Genomic DNA, 20,728 nt, shown 5'->3' on the forward strand with positions numbered 1-20,728 from the left:
TATTTAATAAAGGTTAGCTCTCTTTCTCATTTCCTTAAAATAATAAATAAGCAAAGAAATGAACAAGTAAATGAGAAGACAAAGAAGGTGTGTAGTTACGGAAACTAATCAGCAGGACTAACCCTGCAAAAAGACAAAACTTTAAAAGGTCAGATTTATTTTCTAAACATGCATTGTATTACTAATCTTTTTCTGTCCTGAATAATATGTACTTTTGAAACTCATCAGTACCTCTAGGTGATGTTTCTTTCTGTGTAAGAAATGGTCTGGACGTTGTCCTCACGGGCATGGGCTCCCCAAAATCCCCATCTCCTGATAATGTTAAAACTGTGTCCCACAACTTCTGATAGCCCTGTTTCAACATGCCACCCAATTCCAGGCTTAGCCCTAGGTAGAAGGAAAAACATATCCAAAGTAATGATTAAAATCTGTGTGATAGTCACCATATTTTATGTTTTATGAGTATATGCATTATTTTACACATTTGTCTGTATTTCATATTGGATGCTTGAAACAAAATAGAATAGGATCTGGCATATTTTCATGTAACTAATGTTATAAAAAAGTAAAAGTATCTTTGAACTGTTACTGGCATTGCTGTATTTTTCTATCACTCTTAACAAAACCAGATAGGCCCATGGCTTCAATATGATAGGTGAAGCAGTCAGAAGTGAGTATCACGAGTTCTCAAAGTCATGCTGGAGGAAATGGGGCAGGGCTTCAGCACTGAGCATCTTCCTTTCTTCACATAAGTGTCAACCTGACACTCCTTTTTCAGTTTTCACAGAATCAGTACCTTGCCCAAAACAATCAGCAGCAAAGCGATAGTGTCATTTTATAGCATATGTAAATTATCTAATATATGAAAGATATACAATAAGTGGTAACATTTACCGTAGTGTTCTAGGAGTAGCTCCCATAGTCCTTCCGCCTAAACTCTCCCCTCCCAGTAGCTGATACTGTATCACAATTTTGAAAAAAAAATCCTTACAAGGTCTTCAATGGAAACATTTACCTTTTATGAAAATGCAGACTTTCCATAGAAAATATCTGCAAAGAAAGCTTCCTATCCACTCGTAGTTATATTATGAATAGCTCATTGTCATGATTTGTCAGATAACAATTCTCACCCACCCACCAAAAATAAATTTAAAAACTACACAGTTATTTAAAACATACCTCTACTATATTCAATTTCATAATAATAAGCAATATTTTTCCACAAACTACTATCGGTTAAATCAGGTAGGCCAGTGAAATCCACATTCCAATTATTTCTAGCCTTTAATTGTTTTAGGGTGAAAAATGTACAACACTTTAACTGGAAAAAAAGAAGAGAGAGATGTATGTTTTAATAATACCAAATCTTCCCAGAATGTTCTCGTCTTCCTTAAACTTTTCTGAACATGATCTATGCCTTATACTAAGAAAAAGGAACTAGAGCACATACGACACACAATACCACTGTCCTGGCATTGATAAAATATGTGACTGTATAAAATGACTTACCTTCTTTATGCTTCATTTTTTATAACTGTAATATAATATGGCTAATCTATACCTTCCAATAGTCCTTGCAGCTCTAAAATGAAATGATTTTTTTAACTTACCACAATCATGAACACAATAAATATTCCTCCATTGACACAAAATAATAAAGTCATTATAGAAAAGTAGTGGGTATTTCATTGTTATTGCTATAGTTTCAATTAAAAGTTGCTTATGGCATCATTTAATGCAGTGGCTCTCAAGCTTCCTAATGCCGTGACCCTTTAATACAGTTCCTCATGTTGTGGTGACCCCCAACCATAAAATTATTTTTGTTGCTACTTCATAACTGTAATTTTGCTACTGTTACAAATCGTAATGTAAATATCTGATATGCAGGATGTATTTTCATTGTTACAAATTGAACATAATTAAAGCATAGTGATTAATCACAAAAACAATATGTAATTATATATGTGTTTTCCGATGGTCTTAGACGACCCCTGTGAAAGGGTTGTTTGACCCCCAAAGGGGTCGCAACCCACAGGCTGAGAACCGCTGATTTAATGAGTTAGGGCCTAAATAAAACACAATCATATACCAGATGAGATTTAAATATATAATAAAAATGTCACCTGCATGCGTAATACCATTGTGCTGACAATGATGAGGTAACACAGTCAACAATGCAGTTTCACAATCATATAATTATAATTTACTGTATTATATGGGATTCTCAATATCTCATGAAGGGACAGTTTCAGCTTTCTGTAGCTTAGCATCTCTTTGTGTCATACTGCACTAAAGCTAATGGGAATAATTTTACTCTTTACAGGCTTAAGTATAATAAAAGTATAATAAAGGGTAATGTTCTCTTTGGTTAAAGTTTGCTCCAAAATGCAGCTTGTTTTCTTGAGCTAACATGTTCATCCAAAATAGGGTTGCAATACATTGTTCAGGCAATTTTCAACCGGTGTGCCACGAGAATTTTTAAAACATGCAATACCTGACTATTTAATCAGGGGCACTGACCTTTTTTCCCTAAGATGGTCAATTTTTTTTAAAAATGGCAACAGTCAGCACAAAGATAGCTGTCTAGTGTAAATGAATCAAAATGATACCTATTTTTTGTTGTTGTTGGATTGGCAAAAAGTATATCTTTTTGGTGTGCTGCAAAATTTTAGTAGTTTATGTGTGCCATGAGATGAATAAGGTTGAAAATTGCTGTACTAACCAAAAATATCAAACTAGAAATCACTATGCTAAAATACGGGAACAAAGATTTTTGAATTTTCACAAAAACTAACAATGTGTTTTGAATTTTTTTCTTTCAGTTAATAATAAAAAGAAAACATGCAATTGATATGAAATTTTTATTTATTCCTTTTATATATCAATAGTAAAGATAGTTTCTTCAAAGAAATATTATAAATATTTGAAATTTTTCAGCGTATGGGCCATTTTACATAAAGTACTTTTTCTCATTGAGTACTTTTATATATGACTGGACTATTTTTACTGAAAACATGCATTGTTTGCTGGTAACAGTTTTTAAGATGCATGCAGAAATAAAAGTAATATCAGAAAAAGAAAAGTATTCTGCCTTCTAACTTTTGCCTTATTGAATTTACAAAATTTATTAATTTCTACATGGTTCACCTACCATTCTTAGAAATGGTTTAAATGTTCTGTCCCAAATAGAAGTAATGATTCTACTCTTAGCCCTTTGAAACAGAGGTAAATGTTGAAGGAAAATCACACTAAGACAGTGCATTCGGCAAAGATCCACTGCTTCATTTAGTGTTGGTGTTTTCTTCAAGTGCTAGAAAAACATGAATTTAGAAATATCAACTTACACACAGGCAATGTAAAAATTCAGATATGTAAGAACAGCATCTTACTCTTAATTTCCCCATATGATAGATGTATTCCTATTTAATGATTTTAAAAAATTTTTAATAAGGATATGATTTATTTTTCTAAACAGTACAACTAATCATTTTGCTTAGTAGTGAAGAGTTTTCAAAATAAATAGAGCCTTAGCATTTACTGTATCCAATACTTTCATTTTTTAAAATGGTGGTAGATGATCGCCTTTTTGTAGGTTTGTCTAGTATCTGTTTATTTACAGTCTCAAAACAGAAATGCAAGGAGGGTTATAAAGCTCCTCACTGCCACATGTGTTCCTATGTGGAAGACCAGGGCTTAGTGGGAGATACGATCTATATACTAAGGCAGCAGAGTCTACCAGGAAACAAACAAACTTGCGTTTGCCACCAATTAGTTGTTTGACTTTTATTCAACTATAAAGCAGAATAACAAAAATACCTACTTTTCAGAATGGCTGTAAAGATTAACAACAATGTGTATAAAGTGCCTGACATTGGTACATGATGAAGACTTAGTGAAAGTTAGCATCTATTATTAATAGTAATATCCCTATTATTACTGGTATTCTTTTTATTGCATTTTTCAATTATGGTTGACATTCAATATTATTTTATAATAGCTTCAGGTGTACAGCATAGTTACTGGTATTCTTAACAGAAAACATGGGTTCTGGGTAACAGAGTAGATGGCTACTTATCCAGGTTCATCCTGATCACAGCCAGCAACGCTACTCTCCATCAGATATGAGAAATGCTAAATCTCCTGTGGGATGTCACCACCCATGTCTTGAAATTGGTCTGTGAAAGTTAGTGTCAGTGATAAACAGCTGAGAACAAGAATGAAATAGATATTTGTCCTTTGGTCAGGGAAGAAAGAGGTGACAAGCTCATTCCAGAAAAAAAAAAAATTGCCCTAACTTGTTCTATAAAGAGCTCTGCTTACCTTTATAAGAATATGATTAATATACTTATCAATGTTTATTCAACAGTCATGAGACAAGACACATATTTTATGTTTGATGATGAGCTCACACCTATAGCTACTACTCTTAAGCATGGCCACATGTTTAAAAGTATCATTGAATAATAAATTAAGTTAGAAAGAATCCCACCTGTGTGTTTTGATTTTCTGTGCAGGCGTTTGGGCTTTCACACTCTTGTGCACCATGTAACATTTTTGTATAGAGTTTTAGAGTCACAGCACATGAAACAGAGCAGACAACGTGTCTCACATTAGCTCCTTCAGGGCACAAACTGTGAAGCAAGGACAAGGTTTGATGTATCTGCAATAAAAATTTTTTTATTTTTTTAAAGACCCAATGATTACAGGCGACAAGATTCAAAGCTCAGGTGATATTTAGCCCTAAAAAAAAGTTTAATTTTTCCCATTAATAATATTAATACTGAAACTTAATCTTTCAAAGAATTAAAGCAGAATATAAAAGATATGCCAAAGGAAGAACAGAACAGTTGGAAACATGTTTAATGAAAAATAATAATTTTTAATTAGGTTCTAAGGATCATTTTAATATGAATAACTATTTCTCTGCCTGGTAGGTATACTCTCTAACAAGTCTAGATAAGCCATACCCAGATTACAAGTCCCTGAATGACTAATTTAGAAATGTTGTTAGTTCAGACCATTTTCAGCCATATATTAAGATAAAAGATTGAGATCTTCTTCCAATTTTACTGTATATTTTGTACAAAGAGTTTTTTTTAGAAAATGTCTAAGGTTTTGCAATCAATTAATTTAACAAGGCTCCCTCTGCTTCACTGCTATGCAGCTTGAAGATGTAAGTCTATATAATCAGTAACGGCATGAAGTTGGTTAAAAAAATGCCTGTCTTCTAGAAGCAACGAACCACTAAAAGGATATTTCTTAGATGCTGAACTTCAGTTTCCAGATAAATGTGTTGTTACCTCTTTCTGCATTTCTCCAAAGTTTAGTCTCAAATGACCATACAGAAATATTTCTCTTTCCTGTGACTTTTGGTAATAGTCTATTATGTAGGCATGTAAGGCATGTTGCAGTTGTATCTCGTGCTAAAAAACAAAACACTAAGTAAGTCTTCCAGTTCAAATAAAAAGACCTATTGCAAACTTTCAGTTAAACTAAATTCAAGGTGGAAAATAATGTTCATGATTATTTACTACAGACAAAACAAAAATATCATTAATTCAAGTTAAAATAGACTTCCATTCCTTTTGTTTGTATTATTCACTGCTGAAGGTATTAGAATATAAGAAGAGAAATTAAAATGCATTTATTTCTAATAAAAACCAACCATTAAAAAAGTACTGGCCTTAGCAGCAGTATAAAGTTCTATACTCTCCCACACTGATCTGTTATTTTGTTTTTACAAAAAAGAAAAATATTGCAAGTGATATTCTTAAGCTTAGAATTTATTCATAGCTATCTTTTTAATGGATATAACTATTCAAAATAGTTGCAAAAAAGTACTGACAAGTAAGATGATAAAATATTTTCTCTATCAGCTATATTAATTTTCAAAAGATTTTATTTATTTATTCTTAGAGAGGGGAAAAGGAGGAAGAAAGAGAGGGATAGAAACAGTGATATGCGAGAGAAACATTGATCAGTTGCCTCTCATTCCTCTAACCAGGGACATGTTCTGCAACCCAGGTGTGTGCTCTGACAGGGAATCAACCTGGCAACCTTCTGGTTTGCAGGACGACGCCCTACCCACTGAGCCACACCAGTTACGGTAGGTACCTTAATTTTAAAAGTGAGAATATAAATAAAAATCACCCCAGATCATACCTATGCATATATATATGACATACATGTGTAAAATATATACACAAAAAGCATGCATAAATAATATATAGGAGTATATAAATAAATGTTTATGTGTATGCGAGTATGTGTATACACATACATACATGTAATTTATGTACAAGACACTGGCTGAGAATTTCCCGCTGTCCTTGCTTTTCTAAACTTTTCCTCCCAGAATCCCTTGTACATGACCTTAGCCCACATTTTTCCTCCTTATCTTTCAAAAAATTGTCCATACAAAGGCTGAATGTGCAAGAACTTAAGCTAACCTCTTTTGCTAAAGCCATATAAAAAAAATTCTGCCCTCTTTCTCCATGTTAGAATACCCCTTCAGAATTTTCTCATGCTCGGAATTTTTAAATAAAGACCTATGATCTTGGTTCTATCATTAATTTTTCCACACTTACATTGCTTATTTCCTCTGGGCAATATAACCAAACTTACCATTTCAAAAAATCGTATGTGTGAATAGCAACTTGAGGCATAGTATCCATAAATTCTAAGGACATCTGACTCTATTCCCGAAGACTGTACAACATTGATTTTCTTATGAAGAGCATGAATGATAAAAATATTTAAAAAGTCAGTTTGATGAGGTGTTATTCCCCTTTCTGAGACAATTAAGAAATATGGATAGCATTCTTTAAGAAATATCTCCCATTCTGGTGTCAGACAGTTGGAAAATTCTGTATGAATAGTGACATCAGTATTGTATTCTAGATGTTGAATCAGTATGGTCCGAAGGGCCAGAAGTTCAGGGTAATTAAAATACAGATTTTCTGCATCCTGTAGAAAAAGCAGACCAATATTAATTTTATAGATAAAAATAGTAGATATTTTTCAAAATATTAGCATTGTATATAAATTGTTGTATCTACATGATACAAAGAGTTAAGAAGTTCAAGGTTAGATAAATAAAGACTCATTAGTTATTTTTCTATCAATAATACTTGGTATTATTCCTATTAGTCGAAATTTAATTATAATCTGAAGAATCAAAATATCTAAAAGAATAATGACTGATCATATTTAAAAATGAATATTTTTTTCTTAGACTCTACAAAATGAGAACAGAAAATTACATCTGTTTGTTACCTTAAAAAAAACTATTACAAATTTGGCTTCCTTTTGAATGAAATCATGCAGAAATTGTTCTACAATATAGAAGAAATGAAGAGTTTGTCCCTTCTTGAAGTTCACATTTGAAACGCAAGTGATGAATAGTGAATCTCCATCAATCAAAAAAAATTCAGACTCAACGAAGTCTTTAAGCAAGCTCACCCCTCTGATTAAAAATATAAAACACATAATACAAAGATTATTAAAATAATAGCAACTTGAAATAAAATTCCACAGTTCAACTGGTTACAGAAATTCTCTTCTAGTTTAATCAAGAAACTTAAAGAAAAACTAACCACAGATTTCTATTATATTTAAGTAACAATTTTCCATGGCAATCTCATTATTCTGTAATAGTAAAGACCCCCTAGCTAAAGATATGACTGATTCTGGAATTCATTCATACAAAAAAGTTCATCTTTATTTTAAATTTAGGTGTTATTATTTTTGTACTTCCAGTATGAAAAATTAAAGCAATTGTAATCCTTGGTCAATTATATGTATGAAACTATCTTATTTTGCATTTTAATTAACATATAATGAAGAACTGTGAACTCTTCACCCACTCCAAGAAATAAAATGTTTTCTCTAACTTAAATCTATCTTATCTGCTGTTTTCAAAACTTATTTCCCTCTGTTGCCCTCAGAGGAAACCACTGCCTAGAATTTACTTTTCATCATTCTGTTGTTAAATTTTTAAGTTTTTAGGAGAATATATGTATGCCTAGTTTTGGATCTTTATTAAAAGGACAATGTTTTCCCTGTGTTTATGAAATTTACTTTTTAAATTTAATTATAATTACTATTAAAATTTTAGCATAAGAATTTTATACCTAAATAACTTTACTGCTGTATAATATCAATTATATATCTACATCACAATTTATTCTATATCTTTCTCCTTCATTCATGAACTATTTCCTTCATTTATTGCTGTTACAAACTATGCTACAATGATCACTCTTATGGACGCTTCCTAATACACAAGTGAATTCTAGGGTATATTTATAAAAAATGTACTTACAAATTTGTACATCATATGGCAATAGCAAATTGTTTTCTAAATCAATTGTATAGAGTTATTATCTGCATTAACATACATCAGAAATTCAATTCAGCTACATTAATTTCCCACACCTGGTGCTGTACAAAACTTGAGCTACATACTTTCATCTAATTTAAATTTTTTTTGGTGTGGGGGGATTGTTTCTTTGGTTTTGTGGCTAGGATGTGGAAAGCTACTACATGCTGCTTAAAAAAATAAAACAGAAAGATGTTAATTCTGCTGTTTATTTTTTCAGAATTTAATCTTTGCGAATTTGAACACATAGGGTCAAACTGCATTCTCTGCAGTCTGACTGCCGAGATTAGAATCTTGGATCTACCACTAACAAGCTCTGGGACTTTAGATTACTTGCTTCTCTATCCTGCTTTACAGCTTTTCAACTTAATTGGGAATTAAAAGCAAATGATGTTTCATGTTGTTGCTGTGAGAATTCGTGAGACAGATATTAGAACCAAAGCACCTTTATGTCATAAAATATGCTTAAAATGTGCATATTTTAAATGATGTTTTGGGTTTCGTTTTTATTTTGTAGTCATTTACAGTTGGCATTATAGTACATCTTACTTTAGTTTAGAAAATTGGAGCCAAATAGCATAAGATTAGGGTTAGTAAAATAACTTTAAAAGGAAATTTTACTTTCTTCATTACTGTATCCCTAATCCATAGCATATTAATGGACACACAAAAATAACTGTTGAGGGAATGAAATGATGCCTTGATTTGGTGGATTTGTCCTTGTTGCCATAATATAATGTTTGGCATTAGTTAAAACATACCAAAAACAATTTTATGAGACTTAAAAATACTGTGACATGTAATATAGTGCCAGTTAAACCTCTACTTTAGTTTTGTGCAATATTAAAAGAAAGATGAATCTCTCCTCCACATATACCTCTTTTCAAGGTTTTCAGTATATTATTCCTTGCTGTTGAATGAAGAAAGCCCTATAGCATAACCCTTCCCAAGAGAAGAAAATGTTTACCTATTTTCAAAAAATTAATCTCTTGCCCCATTGGCAGTTTCTCCAAAATGATTCTTAGCAGGAAGAAATAAAAACTATGCCATACAGAGGAAATGAACTACTTCTAATAATATATTACTTTTAAGAATTCGTATTGTACTTACTGAGATTTTGACAGAGTGTTCCAAAGCAACAACGAAAGCTCCCTCAGAATTTTTTTGCATTCAGTTAATCCTTTAAACATAATTAACAGGATTTTAATACTTAATTTTAAATTAATTTTAACTGATCATTCTTTCTGTTGCTAACTTAGCATATATTTACATTTTATACAAGACTACATAAGCATGGCTGAAATATTCAGTAACATGTCAAAAGATAAACAGATATGTTAAAAATGAGAATATGTCTACATTACTTTCTCTAAAGAATATGGGCAAGGTAAGCAATCTTACAGTCTTAAAATTAGATTTTTCATAAACTCAAAAATAATAAATTCTCAGTTGCAAATGAATTTTAATGATATGTATAAATTATAACAAGTCCACAAAGACAAAAATTCCAGAAAACTGAAAATTTACCACTTTCAAAATGAATTCATATGAATACATAAATACCTTTAAATAGATATATAGATATAGATACAGTATCTATCTTCAAAAGTTCTCTTACTAAAGATAAATGATAGCATGGTAAATCCTATATATTTTTTTTACTCTCCTATATATGGAAAAAAAGAAAAATTGGTTTAATTCTTTAAAATAAATTTATCCTGCACATTACTGTGTGTTATTCTATATCCTTTGTTAAATGCATTCTGTCAAAAAAATTAGGACTTCAAAAAGAAACAAACATTCATCTGTTAAACCTTTGAGGTCTCAGGAAAAAAGGTAGCAGGAACAGTAAAACACACTCTAGATTTTTAGGCATTTCTGTTATAGCATTAGTAGTCTTTCATATTGTTATGACTATTATTAATTAATTGAGTCCTCCCAACTGCTTCTTCTTCAAAGAAAGTGAATTTGTGCATAATTGAGGGCTGTTAGCTATTATAAAAGAGTATTTAAATATTGGGGTCCCTAGATATTCCCATATACCAGGCCAGATTTATTAATAATAGGTAGCTTCTCACTCCTAAAAGCTACTTTGGACTTTTATTAAGCAAATAATAAGGCTACATTTGGGTGTATATATTCATTTTCATTAAAATTGTAATCCTCTAGTAATTCTTGCAATCAATGTAGAAGTCTCCAAAAGTCCATCATTTGTGACCTTAGGATTTCAGAATCCCATTTTATCATTACTATTTTCATATCTATGCTGAAAGAAGCAACCCAACAAGCTAACATTGAGAATAACTATTTAAACAGATTCAAGATTTAAAAATTTTATGCAAGGTGGCAGAGTAGTTTTCTGTTACCAGGTCTTAAGTTTTGTTTATTAAAAGCCTGCCTAACTGGTGGAGTCAGGTGAAAATGTTCATTTGGAAGAATATTTTAAAGTTCAATTTCATTACATCAATATTTTTAGAAACATACTAAATTGGTTTACTCTATCTATTACTTATTTTTATTTTAGTTTGTAAGTAGATAAGAAATATTTTAGTTTGAGCTTAGGTAAGTTATTAACACTTGCTTTGGGTATATGTTATTCATGCATCATCCAGATGAAGAATTTTAAAAATCTAGAGAATTTAATCAAGGTGCAAATAAAAGGAGGTTGGTGATTGGGTAACCCTAAATTTCACTTGATCATTTTGGAGGAGAGGACTGATGATAATTTTAAGACACAAAGAGTATAGAGAATAATTAGCAAATACTCATATATTCCAAAATTGGAACTGATACATTTAAAATTTTGCTCATTTGCTTCAAATTTATTTATTAAAGGGAAATAAACATCAAAGATATAGCTGAATTTCCAATCTGCTTAACACAGAGGCAACCAACGTTGTGATAGTTCTTTGCCATAATTTTGTATTACCGTACATAATATAATTTTATGTCTCCTTAAATTAAATGGTATCATTTCACAACTTATTTTCCTCATACAACTTTATGATTTTGAATCTATCCATGCTAATACACAAATATATAATACGTTGATTTTAGCAGGTGATAATGCTCTATCATATGAGTATATCACCCTTTAAAACCAAATTCTATACTGATAGACTTTTAGGCTGCTTGTTTTCTTGTCATTGTCTTACAAATTATGGCATATTGTACATTATTTTTAATATGTCTCACTGAGCATATGCAAGAGAGATTCTCTAAGAGGTGAAGATTAGAGAGGGAAGCAACTTTACTAGAGAGTATTCAGTTCATATTCATGGTATCAATACAGTCAAATTTTAAAATATTTCTAATCTGAGAAATGGGAAATAGTGTCTCATAGTTCTAATTTACCAAGGATAAGTATCTTGTAGAATAAATATCTTTTTTATTTTTACATTCAGATTTGCCTTTTGTGATTTTCTTATTTATGGCCTTTGTCCATTTTCTATTGGATTTTCTTTCTCCAATTAATTGGTATACAATTTTTAGTTTTCCAGATAAATGATTCTTATATTTATACATAAATTTATGGTCTCATTCTACTCTGTTATTTTAACTTTGTTTGGAATCTTTTATTACATACTCTTTTATTTGATTATGGTAAAACACCAAACTTTAATTTTTTACTTGTAATTTTCTTTTATCTCATTTAAGAAATCCAGCACTTGTTTTTAATTTTTTTAATTTACCCCAAGATCCTTAAGTTAGTCTATCTCATTTCTTTTTGTAGAGGCAAAATGAAAGAGTAGATTCATATTGAAGGTGTATTAAATTTAAAGATTAATTTGGGAACACTAGATTCACTTATAATATTAAATAATAACAAGGGAGAACCTAGTACATTTTTACATTCATTCAGTACAATCAAGTCCTTCTATAATGTTTCAAAATTATTTTCTCCTTAATATGTTTTGTTAAATTTATCCTGAGTATATTTTAGTTTGTGTGGCTAATTTGATGGGTTGTTGCTTTTTTTTTTCTTTTAATGCATTTTCAAAGTAGTAACTTTGGGTGCTTAGAATCAGTACTATATTCCATACTAATGAACATTTTAATACTGATGATGATTAGGATCAGTATTTTTTTTTTAATGTCAATCTTATATTCCCAAAGGAGATTTCCCTTATTTCCCTGTTGTGTGTAGATTCTCTTAGGCATTTTAGGTACTTCACTGCCCAAGGTAAATTGTAATAACAATTAGTTTCTCATTCTTCCCTACCCATATTTTATTTACTTTTCTAAGGATTTTCTTACACTAACTATACCTTCCAATATAATATTGAATAGTACAAATGCAAGCTTTCTTGTTCCTCACTTAAGTGGCCAAGAAGATCAATGTTATCATTATTTGATGTTTGATATAGATTTTTAGCAGGCTGCTTTTATTTTTTATTAAGTTTAGGCAAGTATCTTCTTTCCCTGTTTGGTGACAAAGTTTTAGTCACGAGTGACTATTGAACTTTATTAAATTTTTTTTGCATCTACTGAAGTCTTTTTCTTTAATCTGATAATATATAGTATTTTTTATTATAAACATTTAATATATTAAGATATGTATTAAAACTCAACATGGTATTAATTTTTTTACATTCAGTATAATTGCATTTTATGTGTTAATATTGGAAGGGACAAAGGTAGGTTTACATTTCTTTGTATGGAAAATAATACAATAATTAATAAATAATAATACAATAATAAACTGTGTTTTGTCAACTCACAATTGTAAACCTACTTTTGCCCTACCCTCTTCCCCCCAATATTTAACTTAGGAACTTAAGCTTAATATTGTAGTATTCATCAAACTTTTGAGTCAAGCAGACTCATGTGGACTTGCTTTTAAATTCACACTAGTATAATCAGAATCATATTATTATACTTGTTGATCTTAATCCCTATCCCTGAGGAGTTATTGATTTAATTGGACTGATGAACAGTCTAAGAATCTATGCTAGAGTGGAATGTAGCAGATCTATATTTACATGAATAAAATATGAACACAAAACATGCACACTGATAAGAAATAAAATAGGAACACTCTTAACATTTACACACTGATAAAAAAATTCCAAACCTATTTTTACTTTATTACAATATAGATTCCAAGCCAAACAAATTATTCCAGGTCAACTAAAACAACAACAAAAAATATTTTTTTAATATAAAAGAGAAAATGTCTGAAGACATTGATATTATTGAGAGAGAAGGAGAGAGAGAGAGGAGGAGGAGGAGGCAGAGAAGGAAGAGGATGGGGGAAGAAGAAAAAAGGGAGGGAGGGAAATTCATCCATGGGTTAGGCCTCACCTGATCTTTCTAACTCACAGCTGCTATCATGTGTAGTTTCAAAATCCAAAGGTTCTTCTTTATCAATTTCAAACTCACATGGCAACTGCCCAGAAGCTGACTCTTCTATTACGTCTTCTGAGGTTAGATGATCTTCTTCTTCAGATTGATCGAATGAAGACAAGCTCCCTGTGGTCTCACTGTCATCAGAGCTGTCACTGTCAGCATCGCTCTCACTTTCACTGGTACTAGGGTTTGATTTTTCATCTGACATAGGAGGTGCAGAAGCCATGATCTATAAAAAGAAAGCTATTATCACTTGATTTAAAATAACTTATCATGATATAGTTTACTTTTTTCAGAAGAGCAATCAGTTCCAGTCTTTTTCTCTAAATCTCATCATTATCTAGTTTCCTAATAAAGATAATTTCATAATCCTTTTCCTAAATGTTTGCAGTTAAGTCACTCAGAAGAGATGGAGGAGCTACATGGTAGGGCAAAACATATTCCTGAAAAGATACATGTGGAAGTCCCATTTACAAAGACAAAAAAAATAACGTACATGTTTAGAGGAGAATTTGATTCAGTGAAACTAGGAAATAGTAAACATTTCTATGTACACTTTAACTTTGGAACAGTCAACACAGATAAATTTCCAGATTTCATTTTTTTTAATTTAATTATTTAGAGGGGGCAGGGAAGGAGAGAGAGAGAAACATCAATTTGTTGTACCACTTATTTATTCATTCATTGGTTGATTCCAGTATGTGCCTTGACCAGGGATCAAACCCATAACCTAAGCATATCAGAACTACACTCTAACCAACTGATCTACCTGGCCAGGGCCTCTAGCATTTTAAATATTACTTTGACTATATTCTTTCATTTCATAGTTGAGCACATAGGCAACCGGGTTACAATGAATTAACATCCAATCAATGTTAAAATTTGCTGGTTTCTGTGTATGTAATGACTTTCATCATTTTTTCAACTGAGTTTATAAAATATGCATTCTCTCATTATATCAACATGTGTCGTCAGCAGCCGTCCGTCTCGAGAGACGATGGCGTAGCTTCCTGAGAGTCTATCTGCACCGCCGAGAATGGCTGTGCAGTCCGATTCGGGAGTGACAATCCCTGCCGCACTTGTTACAGGTGAAGGCAGATGGCTGTTGTTGCTGCTGTTGACGCTGCTTCCGCCTCGATCTTTTCTGGACCGCCTCCTCGTTGTGCACAGCCTCTGCACGTGACGTACCTTGCCTGACCGCGAGCCTCCAGGCTAGGCGGTCGTCTGCTTGAACTTCCCATGTGTTGAGATTGATGGAGCATTGTGTCATGTCCTTTTTGCAGATGTCTTTGAACCGCAGTTTTGGGCGCCCTGTCATCCTCTGGCCTTCTGCTAGCTCGCCGTAGAGGAGGTCTTTGGGGATACGGCCTGCATCCATTCTTTTGACATGGCCGAGCCACCTGAGGCGTCTCTCGCTAAGAACTGCATGCAAACTGCTCATATTGGCTCGCTTCAGCACCTCGGTGTTGGGGACCTTATCCTGCCAGGCGACATGCAGGACGCGTCGCAGGCACCTCATGTGGAAGCTGTTGAGTTTCCTTTCGTGCCTTGCGTAGGTGGTCCACGTCTCGCTGCCATAGAGGAGAGTGCTGAGTACGCAGGCTTGGTAGATGCGCAGTCTGGTTTTCTCAGTGAGGCTGGAATTGTTCCACGCTCGCCGGTTCAGTCTGGCCATAACTGTGGCTGCCCTGGCGATTCTCCGGTTGACCTCCAGGTCGACTGACAGAGAGCTCGAGATGGTGGACCCGAGGTAAGTGAAGTCGTTGACAACCTCCAGGGTGTATCCGTCGATGGTGATGCATGGGGGAGTCCCCGGGCCTTGAGCCATAACGTTCGTCTTCGTCAGGCTGATGGCTAGTCCGAACTCCTTGCATGCGTGGGAAAGGCAAGTGACTAGCTTGTGTACATGTGTACTCTTTCTTTATCTGTTCTTTTTTTAATAGTAAAATATTTAAGTGGTGGCACCAAGAAAGACACCAACAATGGGACACTGTTTTGGCTAGCAGACAACATAAAATGTTCATTTTTCAGCTTATGGAGAAAAGAATCAAGTGTGGTTTCTCAGAAATCACACTAATAAAGGATCACTGTATACCTAAAGCAAATAGATACAATCATAGGTACTATACTTAGATTCACAGTACAGTTACATGTAGATAGGATAATTCTCTGTAAATAAACTCCAGTTAATAGTAGTATAAAATAGTGTCACCAAGATATTTTAATGTCATGGATATTTTAAGAGAAATCATAGATATAATGATAAAATTATATAAAAATAAACTACATATAGAGACTCACAAAGTCAATGTTTTATTTTTATAAAAAGGGTATCTGAGAGTAATTTGGCTATAATATCTGTCATCCTACTGAGTGCCTATAATAATAAAATTAATTAACTAATTAATTAATTAATCTACTCAATCATCTTTTACTGGGTATTTACGCTAACTTCAGACACTATTCTAGGCACTATCCTCAAGGCCTCTAGCCTCAAGAAGCAAACACTCATCTGAAAAAATTCCATATCCATTTATGATAAAAACTCTCAGCAAAGTGGGTATAAAAGGAATAATAAACATAATAAAGGCCATATATATCAAACCCATAGCTAACATCATACTCAACTGTAAGAAGCTGAAAACTTTTTCTGTAACATCAGGGACAAGACAAACAAGCCCACTATCACCACTCTTATTGAGAATAATATCAGAATTCCTAGCCACAGCAATGAAGTGAGAGGGGGGAAAAAATATCCAATTTGGAAAGGAAGAAGTAAAATTGCTCCTATTTGCAGAAAACATGGTACTATATTTTTAAAAAACTAAAAATTCCATCAAAAAATTAGAATTAGTAAATGAATTCAGTAAAGTTGCAGGATATAAAATTAATTCTCAGAAATCTGTTGTGTTTCTATACACAAAGAAGCAATTATTTGAAAAAAATAAACAATTCTATTACAATTACATCAAAAAGAATTAAATACCTAGGAATAAGTTTAAACAAGGAGGTAAAAGACCTATACTCCGAAAGCTATAAGTCATTGATAAAATAAATGGAAGAAAACATGAATGGAAGCATATACCGTGCTTATGAATTGAAAGAATTAATGTAGTTAAAATGTCCATACTACCCAAAGCAATACCTATCAAAATAGCAATGGCATATTTCACTTAACTGTAACAACAACAAAAAAATCTTAAAATATATAGGGAATTACAAAACAACCCAAGGAGCCAAAGAAATTTTGGCAAAGAAAAACAAAGTTGGAGGTATTGTGTTCAATAATTTCAAATGATACTACAAAGCTATAGTAATGAGAGCAGTATGGTAGTGACATGTATGCATGTGCATGCACGTGCGTGCACACACACACACACACACACACACACACACACACACATCAATAGAATAGAAAATAGAACCCAGAAATAAAGCCATACATATATGGTCAATTAACCTTTGACAGAGAAGGCAAAAATATACAATGGGCAAAAGATAGTCTCATCAATAAATGGTGTTGGGGATACTGAACAGATCCATATAAAATCTGAAACTAGACCATGTTTTTATACCATATACAAAAGTGAACTCAAAATGAATTAAAGACTTAAATGTAAGACCTAAAACCACAGACTTCTTAAAGAAAATAGTCAGTAAATTTTTTTCCCATTAATATTGTCAGAAAACTCTTTCCCATTGGCCTTAGCAATAATTTTTGAATGTGTCTTTTCAGGAAAAGGCAACAAAAGCAAAAATAAATAAATAGAATTATATCAAACTAAAAATTTTGTGAGGAGCAAAAAAGCCATTAACAAAACAAAAGTCAACATGCTGAATGGGAGAAGATATTTGCAAATGATGTATTCAGTAAGGGGTTAATATAAAAAATATAGAACTCATTCAACTCAACATCAAACAATCCAATTTAAAATGGGCCCAGGACCTGAACATACATTTCTCCAAAGACATACAGCTGGCCAAAAAACACATGAAAAAAATACTCAATATCACTAATCATCAGGAAAATGCAAATTAAAATCACAGTAATATATCACCTCAAACCTGCCAGAATGGCTGTTGTCAAAAAGACAACAAATAACAAGTACTAGTGAGGATGTGGAGAAAAAGGACCCCACTTGCACTGTTGGTATGATTATAAATTATTGCAGCTACTATGGAGAACAGTATGAATATTCCTCAAAAAATTAAAAATAGAACTGCTGTAAAACCAAGCAATTCCAGTTCTGGGTATTTATGCAAAGAAAATGAAAACCATAATTTGAAATGATATATGCACTCTGATGTTTATTGCAGCATCGTTTTAAATAGGGAAGATATGGAAGCAACCTAGGTGTCCATCTATAGGCAAATGGATAAAAGATCTAGGGAATGATCTAACAGTAGCCCTGGCAAGCATACAATCTCATTTATGTCCCATTCTTTACATTTTTAAGTAAAAATGCATACAAATTTTGCATTCTACCTCATATTATATCAGTATTTTTAAAACATAAAAATGTTTTTTGAAATTATTTTTAATTTGTCTTCGTATAGCCCTCTGAATAATTTTATTTTGTTAGATTTATTATCTCTAATTTTACAGCTTAGTAACCAGAGAATCAGAGAGGATTTACACCTTGCACCATGTAACTAATAAGTTGAAGAACTGGTTTTATCTGATCCAAGGCCCTTGTCTCTCCCAACAATATTACCGTGCTCATTTCATTTAAAGGGAAGTGGCTGCTCCAGTGGGCTTAACAATTGCATATTAGAAATAATTACAGATTTCTGGCCAAGATGGAGGCCTAGACTGACACGCTCCATCTCCCTCCATAACTAAGAAGGAATACAACTACCGTAAACCAGAAATAACCAGAAGTTCCAGAAAATAAAGCTAAATGGAAGTCCAACATATGACGTTATAAAGAAGTAGTCTTGTCCGGACAGGTAGGAGGAGCGAAGCTGGTGCAGAGAGGTCAAGCTGTACTGGCAGAGACAGCTGCAGTGACAGTGGTGGGACGGTGGTAAGCACAGACACCCATATTTAAGGGGAGGCAAGAAGCAACCCCGGCTGCAGACCAAATCTGTCAGCTCACAGATCAAATGACAGAGAAGGCAGACCCCCATTACCTTGGACTGTGAGGCCATGAGGGGGTGGGAAGGGAGGAAGGGGCTCCTGGTCTCTCAGTGGAGAGGAAATGGCAGGAATCCATCTGGGACCCCCACCCCCCACAGAAAATGCCACAGAGTGGTGAGAAGGGTCGCCTGGTTGGGATGAGTGCAGAAGGCTCTGCCCCCTATAACGTAGGTGGTGTGATAGCCCCGTCCAGGAATCAAAGGTAAACACAAAACTGTCAAAATGGCACAGATCATGATAGAGATCCTGGTGATGCAACTGACCAGACAGCAAGTATCTAATCTAACAAAGCAGCAGATAGGAATGCTTTCTGAGACAGAGTTCACAGCTTTGGTTGTATGAATGCTTACAGACCTAACAGCACATCTTAAACAAGATGGGGAAGGAATGAAGGGTAGTCCTGCTGAAATGAATGAAAACACATACAAAACTAGTGGTGAAGGAAAGAAAACCAGGGATCAAATCAACAAATTGGAACACAGGGAAGGAACAAACAGTCAACCAGTGCAGAAAGAGGAAATGAAAAGTGAGGAAAATGAGGAGAGGCTCAGAAACTTATCGGACTGCTATAAGCAAGCCAACATCCGAATCATAGGGTTGCCAGAAGGTGAAGGAGAAGCACTAGAAATTGAAAAATTATGTGAAAAAATAATGAAGCAGAACTTCCCTAACTTGGGGAAGAAAATAGACTTACAGGTCCAGGAAGCACAGAGAGTTCCAAAAACACTGGACCCAGGGAAAACCACACCAAGACACATTATAATCAAAATGTCAAAAATTAAGGATAAAGAGAGAATCTGAAAAGCAGCAAGAGAGAAGAAGATAATTACATACAAAGGGATCCCAATTAGACTATCAGCTGATTTCTCAAAAGAAACTCTGCAAGCAAGAAGGGACTAGCAAGAAATATTCGAAGTAATGAAAAGCAAAAATCTACAACCACGATTACTCTATCCAGCGAAGCTGTCATTCAGAATAGAAGGGCAGAGAAAGTGCTTCCAGGACAAAGTGAAACTGAAGGAGTTTGTTAGATCCAAACCACTGTTATATGAGATGTTAAAGGGACTTGTTTAGGAGAAAGAGGATCAAAACTATGAATATTAAAATGAAAACTGTATCACAACAATCGACAACAGAAGCTAGGGAACCAAAACAAAGGCAAACTAAGTAGGCAACGAGAGTGGGAAAAGCATTATAGGTATGGGCAACATTATGAGGGGAGGTGATCAGGGAGGGGGAGGGGGGAAAGGGAGGGAGACGGTACAGAAATTAAGAAGCATAGTAGGAGGGAGTGGAGTAGACAGGAAGATGTTGAGAAGAACTATATGCACAACCAATGGGCATGGACTTAGGGGGGGCAACTGGGAGGAGGGGGGTCACTGGGTGGAGGGGAACAAAGGGAAAAGAAATTGGGACAACTGTAAGAGCATAATCAATAAAGCACATTTTTAAAAAAGAAGTAATTACAGAGACAAGAACTAACTTTTCCTTTGATTTCCAATTGTAATGAAATATTACAGAAACATAGCCTTAATTGTTTAGAGAACCTCAGTTAAGCTGAGTCATGCATCACCACCTATTCTAAAGTGAACTACAATTTTCTACTGTTTAATTTAGAAATAGTCTTCCGGCCAAGGTGGACGCTTAGACTGACACGCTTAGTCTCCCTCTACAACTAAGAAGGAATACAACTACCTCAAAACAAAAGATAAGTAGAAATTCCAGTAAATAAAACTACATAGAAGCCCAATGTATGAAGTTATAAACCAGCAGTGCTCATCTCGATGGGTAGGAGGGGTCCTGTCTGTGGTAGCAGCAGGCATAGTGGCAGGACTGCAAGAAACACCAGGGGAGCAATC

The 20,728-nt window shown here is 33.5% G+C and overlaps 1 protein-coding gene across 2 annotated transcripts in view; it reads right to left on the bottom strand.

The window, feature by feature from the left end:
• Nucleotides 1-13,955, bottom strand: part of LOC149999407 (putative ATP-dependent RNA helicase DDX60) — a 71,008-nt gene extending 57,053 nt beyond the window's left edge. For both annotated transcript variants that reach the window (XM_090288832.1, XM_090288830.1), the window contains exons 1-9: nt 13,685-13,955; nt 9,491-9,560; nt 7,276-7,465; nt 6,625-6,966; nt 5,301-5,423; nt 4,490-4,660; nt 3,152-3,310; nt 1,180-1,321; nt 232-387 (exon numbers count right to left, since the gene is read on the bottom strand). In XM_090288832.1, the coding sequence (XP_090144958.1) occupies nt 232-387; nt 1,180-1,321; nt 3,152-3,310; nt 4,490-4,660; nt 5,301-5,423; nt 6,625-6,966; nt 7,276-7,465; nt 9,491-9,560; nt 13,685-13,955 (1,624 nt within the window). The remainder of the gene's footprint in view (nt 1-231; nt 388-1,179; nt 1,322-3,151; nt 3,311-4,489; nt 4,661-5,300; nt 5,424-6,624; nt 6,967-7,275; nt 7,466-9,490; nt 9,561-13,684) is intronic.
• Nucleotides 13,956-20,728: the final 6,773 nt, after the last annotated feature.

The sequence above is a fragment of the Furipterus horrens genome, unplaced genomic scaffold (assembly GCF_987537825.1).
Source record: "Furipterus horrens unplaced genomic scaffold, mFurHor1.1.pri manual_scaffold_10, whole genome shotgun sequence".
Taxonomy (NCBI): Eukaryota; Metazoa; Chordata; class Mammalia; order Chiroptera; family Furipteridae; genus Furipterus; species Furipterus horrens.